At 43.1% G+C, this 12,728-nt stretch overlaps 1 protein-coding gene across 1 annotated transcript in view; it reads left to right on the top strand.

Moving 5' to 3' along the window:
• The window catches only part of IQCH (IQ motif containing H), a 208,742-nt gene that overhangs the window by 6,428 nt on the left and 189,586 nt on the right, over positions 1-12,728 (top strand). Inside the window, exon 2 of the mRNA XM_075535753.1 lies at positions 8,186-8,302. Coding sequence (XP_075391868.1) covers positions 8,213-8,302 — 90 coding nt within the window. The 5' untranslated portion in view covers positions 8,186-8,212. The remainder of the gene's footprint in view (positions 1-8,185; positions 8,303-12,728) is intronic.

The raw sequence follows: 12,728 nt of genomic DNA, 5'->3' as shown, positions 1-12,728 counted from the left end.
ACCTGTCTCCTTATTTGAGAGTCATTCGCTGTATCGATTCCTTAACATGGGTGCTTTCATAGCCAAATAGACGTAAAACATACATTGTGATCTAGCCTGAGAAGCAACGTGCACACCTGCGCAACACCTGTGACTGAGATGGGGGAGGTCTGAGTTTGTACGTTTAGTTCTAATCAGGAAAGTAATGGGGAAGAGCATCTGGCCCAGACTCGGGTTCTGAAGGTTTTTGACCTGATGGGGCAATAATGTGAGGTCGAAGAACGGGAAAGTCAGAGCAAGTCAGGGTTGACGCCCAGGTCTTCCCTGGAGCTGAGCCTTGTTTGTACCTTGCTGGGGAGACAGCAGCTCACTTTCATAGAGTCGGTGGGGGGGAGGAGAATGCCCACCATGAGACAAGCACTGAGAGCTCTACCATCAGAATATAAAGAACCACAGGAACCAGAACTTTAAAAAACACACCTTTTCCTTTTTTATGCCTTTTAAAAATTCCTCCTTTTATGAAAACAAGCCAACGTTCCCCAAATTGAATATGGACAGCCATTTCTCCACCAGCTAGGTTTAACAGTTATGAACCTTGACGATATGTGCTTCGTTTTTCCACCAGAAGGTTTTAATATAAAATGAAGACATCATGATATTTCACCCTGAGTGCTTTAACATGCATCTTTAAACAAAGTAACACTATTTTCCCACTTAACCACATCGTTATTACACCAACCGAACTCACCCAACGCTTCAAAAACTCACCGCTGCCTTCCAGCAACTCGGTAAGACAGAGCAGAGCTTCCCCTGTGGGCTTGCAAGACCAGACCTCTTGACGGGGTAGAAAGTCCCAAATCAACAGTAATCCCCAATGTGCCACATGCCCAGCTCCTATGCAGATGGCCTCAAAGATACCCCAAATTGTTTTGCTGTTCTGTTGAGATACACCCATTGAACTGACGATCTCACTTGTTAAGTGTCGAGTAACGAACGCAGAAGGCCTTTCTGTTTCTCGTTGTCATAACCGTCGCTCAGACAGTAGGCCTGGAGTAGACAGACGCACCACAGCATCCGCACCAGACAGAGTTTCTGAGGCGATACGGCTTCCCAGACGCAGATAGCTGAACCTTCTCCCTCAGAGCAGCAAGTGACCTCGTGTGTACAAGTCCAATGCTTCCTGATAGCACGACCAGGCCTCCCTAATGTTAGTATTAGTTGTGCTCCAGTTAATTCAGAATTCATAAGGATCACAACAATAAGATCTCCCTTGCAGGGCTGTGTTAAAGATAAATGATATGCATGTATATAATTTACATATCAAGGATGTCTTTATAAAGTCCAGTACATGGGGAGTGCTGTGTAAACATGAATCCTCACTATGTGTTGATAAGTACTAATTAACCTCTATTATTTATAGACCTAATAAGTACCAGGCACAACGTGAGGCATCATTCAAAAGGTCCAGCTGTCGTAGCACTTCCAGTTGGGCAGGATGGAACAGGCACAGGAAAACAGACAATGAGCAAGTTGCAAAGTTCATATGCAGTACTGTGCTTGGTGGGCAGGCACCCAGGGACTGTGGCGGTGCCTCACTTGTAAGGTCGCCTTTGGGCAGAAAGCTGAGCGAGCAGGGGACCATTTAGAAGAGCTCGTCCGGCAGAGGAACCACTGTCTGTGCAGACCCGGTTTAGGAGTGCGAACCACAGGGAGGCTGGGGAGAAGTAGGCATCAAGCTTAGAGACCGTTGTGAAGACTGGATAATGCCCTGAGCAAGATGGGAAGTCTCCCAGGCCTTTCCATACAGGACTGCTAGGTGACGTGGAAGGGCAAAAACTGAACCGGGAAGAGCCAGAAGCCTGTGTTAGGCACAAGGATATTTTCTGATCGTGACACTTTGTGAGGGGGGAGGATGGCTGTCTGCATTTTGCAGATGAGAAAACAATGAGATTGAGAGCGGGCACTAAAGTAAAGCTAAGGAAGGCATTCCCCTTGGCTCTCGTTGCCCTCAAAGACTTGCTGTTTCTTCCTCATTGTTAAGAATGAAAACCTCAGAGCTGCCTGTGTTTAACAACAGGGACATTTCCTGTGGGGCGCGGTGGGGGGAGTGGGAGGATTGAGAGGGCAGTAGAATAAACTCTCGAGTTTGCCCACAAATGTCCCATAACTATTCCCGGAATTTTCTGTAGATACATCTTTCTAAATCTTTCCCAAGAATGTTCCCAGTGTACTACTCCTGATAAAGGTGACCTTTCAACTTCCTGGTTGGTTGCAATAATACTAATGTGTGGCAATTATGAAGTCACCTTAGAAATATGTGTAGTATATTATGATACTCTATCATAAGTTTTGCCGTAATTGGCTACCATTCCATTAGCTTACATCTAGGCTTTAATAGGGTTTATTCTTTATAGTGTACATCAGTTATAGATAATGGAACAAATGATTAAATATGTTATGTGGGGTTATTCCTGTTTAAAAATGGACATCAAGCATAGGTCCTTTGGGCTATGTCTTAATGACATTGTTTTTATGAGCAGATTTAATTTGGTACATATTTTTTAACTCATAGCACCTTTTCCAGAAACATAAGTCACTGTTAGTGCAAGGTTGGCGTATTGGACTAAGCGCTGGTAATGCAATATAAGGAGAAGTATTGTGAGAAGTGTGAAGGAAACTTTCTCAACAATAGCTGGCTGACATCCTGTGACATTTTTCTTTCCCTGTATCCTCCTCTGGAATGCGACTATGGTGGCTGGAACTCCAGGAGCCACCCGTGGGCCATGGAGAGAAGGCAGATGGCTGAGATGGAAATGAGGCTGGTGCCAGACAATTTTGTGGACCTACGTCTCTTTCTGTACTGCATAAACATGAAAGAAAGAAATTCTGTCTTGCTTGAGAAATAGCCTTCCAGGTTTCAGGCACACACGGTGTTCGGCCAGGTTGACCAGAGAAACAAATTCAGTGACACTCAAATAGGTGTAAGAGAGAGCTTTCGATCAAGAAGTCACTAACATCAAGGAAACCGCCCAGCCCAGTTCCAGATCAAGCCTTGTGGGTCCCGTGGCGGGGGCCGCATCATCACAGGGCTCGCATGTCGCAGCGTGGCTTGGGCAGCTCTCTGCAGGGGAAGGCAGAAAGGGTGGCCCACCTCCAGTTAGCCACTTACCTGGATTGCCCTCCAGTCAAGGTGTGACCTGGTTGACAGGCTAAACTCCACCCACATGCTCCTACCAGAGTCAAGTTGGCACAAACTACCCATCACACACACTAACAAACTTCATCTTAACTTGTCAACACCGTTACTAACCCATCAACCCCTCTTTATCTGAATTGGCATTCTACGTCTTCCCCTTGCCGTGATGCCGGTGTCGCCTTCCTCGCATTCGAGCCCCACTCTCAAGGCCTTTGCTCCTGCCGTGAGCCCTTCTCATCAATCCCATCACCACTTTCTCATCAACCACTTCTAACTACTAACTGCAAGGTCAGCAGTTTGAGACCTCCAGCCACTCAGGGCAGGAGAAAGACGAGGCTTTCTACTCCTGTGAGAAGTTTCCGTCTTGAAAACCCACAGGGACAGTCCAGTTCTTGCTCTGCGGTCGCTATGAGTCGGAATCACGGGAGGGTGGTGAGCACCCGAGAGGGGTAATCTTAGTGTCACTAGACTGTGAGCGCTGGAATAATAACTGCAACAATAAAGTATTGAATGATTCTATCTAACTGGACTGAAAGTTTAATCATGATTGTCCTCCGCGTGACAGGTTGCCATAACTTTGCCATTCTTATTTCATCTATTCCCGCTACTCTTGTTTTGTGTGTTTGTGTGAAGTTTTTGAAAGCAAAATGTAGACATTGTAGAATTTTGTCCTTAAATACTTCAGATTATTAGCTGATAAGGGTATTAAGAAAACAACTATTAGCACCCTTAGGAAATTTAACAATAATTCACTAATAACATGGAATTCCCCATCTAGGTCTAGCTTTCTCCTGGATGGTCTCAAAAATGTCTTTCAAGTCTTGTGTGGTGGAGTCAGAGGACAAAGAAGGCCCCCACTCTGCAGCTGGGCCTCTGTTGACTGCACCAGATTGTGTCTTCTTTGAAAGAACTGCCATTTATTTGTTGAAGAAGCCAGGCCATTTCTCATGTAGGTCTTTCCCAGCATCTGGATTTGCCTGATTTCCCTCGGTCCCCAGAACACCTTATCAACTGGTGGTTTTATCTGGACGCTCAATCAGATTGGGGTTCTATCAGGTTGGTTTTTCTGCAGGGATACCTGACAGGGGTCTTGAGGACTTCTTTTCAGAACACCTCAGGAGGCAATCTCTGTTTTCATGTTGTAGATGATGTTCTTGCTCAATGAGTGTTGACTCATCTGATCTATCCATTATGAAGGTCCCTACAACCATTCACCTAATGGTAGTAAGAACCATTGATGTTTACCTAATACACGGTTTTATCATTCTACCATGCCTTCTGCATGTGCTGGCTTTTATGAAGAACTTACCCTTAGCGACTCTTTAATGAAACTGAAAAACATTTTGTATTTGTTGCTGTTTTTTAAGGTAAGGCAGTCTAAATGCCTGATCCTTTCCCGTAACTGATCATATTTTAGTTTATCACGGTTATCACCTGGGGGGCGGGAGGAAAGGGAAGGGAAAATATTATTAAGAACTCCTGGATTTCTGTATGTTTGAAGCATATCAACCCATGGCTGTCATTATGTTTTGGCCAGTGGGAGCCCCTTATCGCTGGTGAGACACTTCACATCCATTAGTCATTGGAACCTCACAGACTGCCCTGTGAGGGCAGGTGTTATTACCCATTTTTGCAAATGAGAAATCGAAAGCTCCAGGGGGTGAAATGACTCACCCAAGATTATATGGCTAGCTAGGGCTCCAATCCATTGTTCTTGCCATCAAATATAATAATGGTTGCGAGAATCCGAGTGTTCAAAACTCTTTTTCTAGCTTTGGTATTAAACAGCAGACGCCTTTAACCAGTGGGGATATGACATTAAGCAATACCCACTTTAGAAGGCATGACTTGTAGCAAACACTGTTGAGAATAATGTAATGCTGCTAATGCTGTAACTTAGTAAATAGCCTGCCTCAACTTTGTTTGTGAAGCATTTCCATTTTGATTACTCTGTATGGGATCTACTGCTCAGATGTGCACTATTTTATGGTCTGCCCATGTCTGGGGAGCAAGCATTACACGCTGCCTAGTGTTTCTAATTCAGAAGTTCTTCCAAAAGAAACCTTCGCCTCTCATGTATTCAAACCCTAGTTTTAATAGCATAAGCCATTTCCTTCTTGTACAGCTTTGTGGGCATAGCAATAAAATAAATACCACAAAATCACCGAGGAGATGAAAATTGAGCTCCCTGCTTCTGTGCAGCCATGTAGGTAAAACAGTAATTGGCTCTGATAATAACTTTTGTTCTTACAAACCAAAGTCTAAATGAGAGTCACATTTGATATATCTGCATGTAATTACTATCAAAAGGAGAGGATATCAAGTTTAGATTGCTTAGTGGCTCAAGATAGATTAAATAAATTGCTGGGTTTTTTCTTGACCAATTTGAGGAATGTGTCTGAGGTTATTGCTGATATTTATCTGATTATTGGTAAAAAATTACCAGATCCCAGAACACGTCTTTCTGCTTGGTGGAATGATTAATAATGTTTACATTTTTTAATCTATAATTGTCTTATAAGTGTATGCTTATAAATATTATTTCCTTAACTGTAGAAGACAAATTTGGGGGTTGAATACATTTGATAGTGAATTTCTTAAACTGATTTGATATGTTAATATTATTTAAATTTAGAAGGCTTTAATGTGTTTTTGAAAGAGAAATTAAATCTTGTGTTCTAAATATTGTGTTATCTTAGTATATACATGATTTGGTGCCAAAATGGTGACTATCAGAATTAATCATGTGAACCATTAATTAATTAGCATGGTTAGTAACATTAGAATTTAACATAATAAGTTTAAAGAACCTTTCCCGTTGCTTTAGAAGCCAATAATAACTTCATCACGCAGCCTCGCATTTCTGTTGGGTTTCCAATGACAAACTGCTTTCTTTCTTTTTTGTAAGTTGGTGTTTCTGTTGTTGAGAACATACTACATACTGATTTCTTTTCAGAAATATCTGTGTCACAGCAGTGTCAAGATGAGCAGAAAACCCCAGGAGTTTAATGCCAGTGTTAACCCACATTCAATATTTGCTCGTTTCCTCCCTTCACCAGTTCTGTCGCCACCCAAAGCTGATAGAGCACAATAAAACGAGAGGCATTGCTATGGTCCACCGAGCCAATGATCCAAGAATTAAAAAGTTTTTCTAACAAAGCTTAGACATGATAGATGAAGCTATTACCACCCATTGTAGCCAGAATACACTTTTTAAAGAAACACCCTAATTACAGAAGCCACATCCAGTCAATAAAATACATATCAGCAATTTCCCAATCCTTGGCGGAATGGAAATTATTCTGGAAGTTTAATTAAGACGGAAAAAAATTATGTTCAGGTATTAATTTCAATAAAGGAGGCCCTCGGCTTCCATGCAAACACCCCGGAGTAGTACTGTGAGTCTGCGGTTACCCGCGGAAAGGGAAGCCGTTTGTAATTAGGCAGTACGTTATGTTTGTCACTGCATGCACCTCAAGGAGCAGGGAATAGATGTGTCCTGCTTGCAACCCGTGTGTCCTTGCACTGGTTAAATGAACGGGCAGTCGAGAGCCGTTATTTGGAGATTTTGTTTAAAAACTGCTGTTAACAAAAACAAATAAAAGGAAGACTTGGCGCCTGTATTAAGCAATAGCTTATCTGAACAGCATGCATTCCATAGATATTTTTGTAGCCTTTCCCTTGACTTTGACCCTAGGCCCAGGCCAATTTTGAAAGTTTCTGATCAAAGAAATAACTGGATTGTGAAGTAATCTGTCTGGTTCCTACAACCATGTTAATAATTCCATCAGACCACCCTCAGAACCAAGATGGTTAACTTACAGAAAGTCTGTTTTGTAAAAAAAAAAAATTGCTTGCAACACCCCAACCTCCTTAAAAAAAATGCAGAAAGGCCACATTTTGGGTGAGTCCACTTTTATGAAATGTCTAGACTCGGCAAATCTGGACAGACCGAGCCAGGGGGTGTGGGGCAGAGGGAGTGGGGTGCACCCACGCAATGGGTGTGGGATTCCCGTTGGAGTGTGGATGAAAATATTGGGGAATTAGCTGGTGGTAGAAGTTGCAGGACTTTGTGAATGTACTAAAAGCCACGGGGTTACACCATTCAAAGGGGGTGAATTTGATGGTATGTGCATTCCATGTCAATTTTTTAAAAGTCTCAAAAGACTTCAGAAACTGTTGGGAATACCGAATCTCTTAAGTATTGATCCATAAACCTCAATTATAAATGCTAAATTTGGGGAGATACCGAGAGAGAAATCGTCAAGTCTAATGGGCTCATTTTGCATGTAAGAAAACAGGCTTGCAAAGAGAGGAAATGACTGATCCAGGATCCCACCCAGGGAGGCCAGGCTAGAGCAAGCTGGGGCAGAGGGCTCTGAGCCTGCGCCCCTTCTTTGCACCATTTCCGCTTCGCCCTCTGGGAATCATTTTAACACGAGGAGGAAGTGATTCAAGCGGGCTGTCTTAAGTTTTCTCTCCGGAAAGCATAAACGTTTCTTAAAGTTAACACACATCTTGGCAAGAGATCGATATATTTGCGGTGGCAAACTTACTAAGTCCAAACAGAAAATCTGCCTTAAAGGGCCCCGGGAGGAAAGTGGCCGCACGGACAGACCAAGGGGGCCCTCTACCTGCCTGTTCGCAGAATAGGTTCCATTGGCTAAATCAAAGGGAAAACAAATGGAGACCAAGTATTCTCGTCTTTTCCCACCTCTGCTGGCTCGAAGCGCTATTCTGAAGACAGGGTGACATCCGAAGATTGATGTGTGTGAGCACTAGGCTGTGTGGAAGACAACCTGCAGAAAAGTCCCTTTTGTGTGTGGCTAAAAGGGACCAGTTAGCAGCCTGAATAAAAGATTCCAAGACCTACATGTTTTCCAATGAGAATTACATCACCGTAATTATTTCCAATGAACTTTATATTCCTTTGAGGGGATAAGATGTAAGGAAGCATTATGTTGTTGTTGTTCATCCAGCATGAAACTTTCATTGTTTCTTTGTTGGTAGCAAAAGACGGAGCTGAACGTAAAAATCATGCAGGATCCTGAGAACATCCACCACCGGGCCGCTGTAAATGCCAACTACGGAATCAGCTTGCCCTTTATTAATCAGAGAAAAGCCTGTGTAAGTAACGCACTGTTGGCATGAGCTCGCCCCTCTCTTCTTTCCAAAGCATTAAAAATCATGTGTTGCAGCTTTCCCCCAGATCCTGGATGCTTCCTCCCCCCAACTACCATGATCTGAATTCTACCTTGCAGGGCTGAATAGGACAGAGGCTGTACACTGGTGCATATGAGGGCTGGAGGCACAGGGAATCCAGGGTGGATGATACCTTCAGGACCAAGGGTGTGAGGGACGATGCTGGGAGAGTGGAGGGTGAGTGGGCTGGAAAGGGGGAACTGATTACAAGGATCCACATGTGACCTCTTCCCTGGGAGAGGGACAGCAGAGAAGGGGGGGAGGGGAGACTCCGGATAGGGCAAGATATGACAAAATAACGATGTATAAATTACCAAGGGCTCATGAGGGAGGGGGGAGAGGGGAGGGAGGGGGAAAAAAAAGAGGACCTGATGCAAAGGGCTTAAGTGGAGAGCAAATGCTTTGAGAATGATTGGGGCAGGGAATGTATGGATGTGCTTTATACAATTGATGTATGTATATGTATGGATTGTGATAAGAGTTGTATGAGTCCCTAATAAAATGTAAAAAAAGAAAAGAGGAGAAAAAAATGACTAGGGAAAAGAATGTACAGATGTGCTTTATACAATTGATATATGTATATGTATGGACTGTGATAAGAGTTGTATGAGCCCCTAATAAATTGTTAAAAAAATCATGTGTTGGTAAGAGAAGATACAATTTAAGTAAAAGGTGTGACCCTTTTTGTTTTTGAATTTGGAAGCGGTAAAGTGGAATGGCTCTCGTCCTGTTTGGAATTTGAACTTGATTGAGAAAAGGTCAACCCATTTTAAAAGCCCGATGTGTAGCTCATTCGTTTCCACCCTATTCAAGAGTATTTCAGACAAATCTAGTACCATACATTTTTAACAGGGAGGGAATCATTTAACAACGAGGAGAATTGATTGTGAAGTTGAAAGCAGTTTATTGCCTTGACAGTAGGCTTTCCACTAGGAAAGCCAACAACAACAAACAGACACACAGCACCTGCTTCTCTGGCAGGTGCTCGGGTACTCGTACAAGATGCAAACACCTCATAATCTAATTCTAAATGTAAAGCAAGCCGCGGCGAATCCTTTAAGTCAGCAAAACGACGCGAGGGAAAGACCATCCAAAGGAGCTTGGAGTTCAGGGGCCTCCGCCTGAGCCTGTGCTGTTTGCTCTGGATTTGCCGCTAAGTTTGCCAGTGTGAACGCTGGACTCCCTCGGGATTGTGGTGTTGTCTTGGGAAAATTAAAGAGGATGTCTCACCATTTTCATATATTTTAAACCATATGTATTTTCGATTACGAGGGGGACAGCTCTATGGGAGGGGCTTCAAACAACTCCTTGGGAAAATGGAGTTGAAAGATAACGGCGTTTTTCTACCACCTTTAAAAAAGCCCCCACGTACATTTTTAACCTTTGGCTTCTCTCAAAAGCTCTTAGACGTGTACTTTGGTGAAAAAACGAAAGCCAAGATGAATTTTAAAATGGAATTGTTTAACCACTTCTAGCCAGCATAATGGTCCCTTAGATTAATCTCCTAGCTTTCCTACGTAGAAATGCTCAGCTGCGTACTCCTTTCATGTCTCTCCGACACGCAGGCTGATGATAAGAGCACTTTATCATAAACATACTTTTATGGCCCCAAAATAACCAGAAAGTTAGATATTTTTGTTCCTGTGGAAACTTTATTTAAAATGTCACTGTGAATAATGTGAAAACATTTTTGTCGGCTTCCCCTGAGCCCAAAGCCCTTGAAATAAAAATATTATTTCTTTGGCTATCCAGACAGAAGCAGATTTCTCTCCTGTTGTTGTTGGTTTTCTCCTCCTTCTAGAATTAATATTGGCTCAGCTGGTGGAGTGCAGGGACTTCGTAGCCCAAGGCTGTGGCTGCGTGTCAGACAAACTTTTTCTGATGAGCATTGAAGTTTGAAAAAGGCATGTCTCTTGGTTTTGAGAGGATGATGCTTTGCGCTCGTGAATCTGAGTGAAGATTCAGATATAAAGAGGGACTGCAAAATCATATCCAAAGTCTGGAATAGAATCTTTTTTTAAACATCATTTTATTGGGGGCTCCTACAAACGTATCAGAATCTTAACCATTTACTGCAGGTTTGCTAATGCCCAAATGATGCCTAGTCTGGTTATCATTCCCGCGTCCTTTGAGTTCAGAAGGTTGGGGGAAAACCTTTGCCTGGCATGGAATCTAGGTAACAAACACCTTTACTGTAGTGAGAACAGATTTTCTTTTTCCCCAAAAAAACTTTCCTGAGAGCACATAAAAAATTCATGTCCATGTTTCCCAAACGGACTACTGACATCTCGATCAGAATGGTGGCCCCTGTCACTTGCTGCTGATTCAGGAAGGCGGTGGTCCTGCCCGGAGCCAGGCTTTTTATTTTGTTGTTGGCAAACAGGCGCCCGTGCCACAGCTGCTCTGGGGAAAATGCAGGGGGTGGGGCGGGTTTGGTTTTAAACCGAGTGTTGAACGGTGGTGGGAAATCCAGCGGTGATTGACCACTTAGAGAAATGGTTTTGAAAGCACTTGCCTGAAGTGAAACAATGTGTGTAGCTCTGTGATGTATAGTTCATTAGAAAAGCCGCATCCTGCGAATGGCCTTGTAGAACCACTCTACCCACTCAGAGGGGCACCGTTTGGCTGCCGAAGGCCAGGCGTTTTCTTCCTCCTTGTGAAACTCGCACAGCTTGTTAAAAGCCTGTCAGTAATCGTGGATTACTATTATTATTATTGAGGAAATTTTAATATGGAGCCAAATTACAGGATTACTTCCTGGAAGTGGATGTTTTCTCCATTATATGAAGAGGTGCGTCCCCTCTGGTAATAAGGGTGCAAAGATTTGACCATATTGAAAACACACACACACACACACACACACACACACACACACACACCCGCAACTCCGCCTTCCGAATGCTGTAATTTGTGACTCTATTGCGAAAAAAATCCATTGACCCACCCCCCAAAAGTATTAAAAGCCAAACTCACTCGTGATTTTTTCAGCACTTTGTCTGCGGACTGACAGGTCCTTGTGGGGAGAGGGACAAGAAGTCCCTGGTCACATTGCACTGCCCTCCTTCGGAATGCTGCAGCCCATGGAGAGAGCTACAGGAAACTTGACTTTGATTTATTTTCTTCTAAATAAAAAAGGTTTCTTAAAAGACATGCAGCATGTATCTGTTAACACGAATTTCAAAAGAAAGATTATGAATGCAGAACAAAACCGCCAAACAAAACATTGCCTTGACTTGCTGCACAAATAACTCTGGTTGTAACTGTTATGGCCTAGAAAAGAATCATAGAAGCATTTTTCTTTTTGGCAAGCGAGGAGTTGCTATAGAATTATACCAATCCTTCGGTCCCACTTTCCAAATAAATAAATATATAAGGCAATGTAAACTTAGAACCTTTTATTTATTCATGAGGTTGAATGTAATACCATTATGATTTCTAGGTTTTATGAGGCATATGTTATGCAGTGTTTTTCACTCACTTAGTTGGGTAGCAACCACACTGCACAAATCATAGCTTCATTCTCTACTGTTTCACGTGGGGTGTGCACAGTAATCTCCCTCACACGGAAAGCACATCCATTTCTGCCATGATAAAGTAACGGAAAGTGAGGCAATTGTGTTCATGTCAAATGATTAGAAGAAGCTCCAGAACTAGGGGTAGGGGGACAGGGGGGGGGGTGGACGGAGAGGAGGCCAATTTCAAAACATGATGTGTTTTAAGCCTGTGCATATGGCCACAATTACAGTCACAACATAATTTGGCAACGGTAGCAGAATTAGATTTAAACAAATTGATGTTACACTGCAGTAATTCAGAATGAGCTTGTTGCATTTATAAACCATAACAAGAAGCAGAGTGAATTAATAAACCCTTCTTGTCACTAAAAATAAAAAAGGGAGTAATTGCTGAGATGGAGTTAACAGATGACTGCAGTCAGCATCCCTTCCGCCTAGATGTGGGAGAGTGAAGGTCACCCCCATCGGAGATGACGGAGAGGGAACATTTTGTTGGTAAACAAATTAATCTTTTGAAAGGTCGCCATTTGTTTTAAGTTTCTATCCAGTTCTTGTCATCTGGAATCAGAGATGGACTGTCATCGCACTAGGCAGGGGTGCCGTGGAAGCAGACAAAGCTGCTTCTGTACATATCAGCATTCCTTGACAAAACTCGGTGCCTGATTGGGATGCTATGGGCTGCTGGTTTACAGCTGTCTCCGGACAAGAACGGAGGCCCACCCCTGAATTCCAATAAGACGGGCCTGCATATTCCGCCTGCTGTAAGCTGGCCCTCTGCCCACAAGTAAAATGTACTGTAGTTCCAGCCAGCAATTATCTCTTTACTTCCTTCTGTG

This window comes from Tenrec ecaudatus, chromosome 17 (genome assembly GCF_050624435.1).
Source record: "Tenrec ecaudatus isolate mTenEca1 chromosome 17, mTenEca1.hap1, whole genome shotgun sequence".
NCBI lineage: Eukaryota > Metazoa > Chordata > Mammalia > Afrosoricida > Tenrecidae > Tenrec > Tenrec ecaudatus.
Note: the sequence above shows the minus strand (reverse complement) of the source record. Positions and strands in the feature narration are given on the sequence as shown.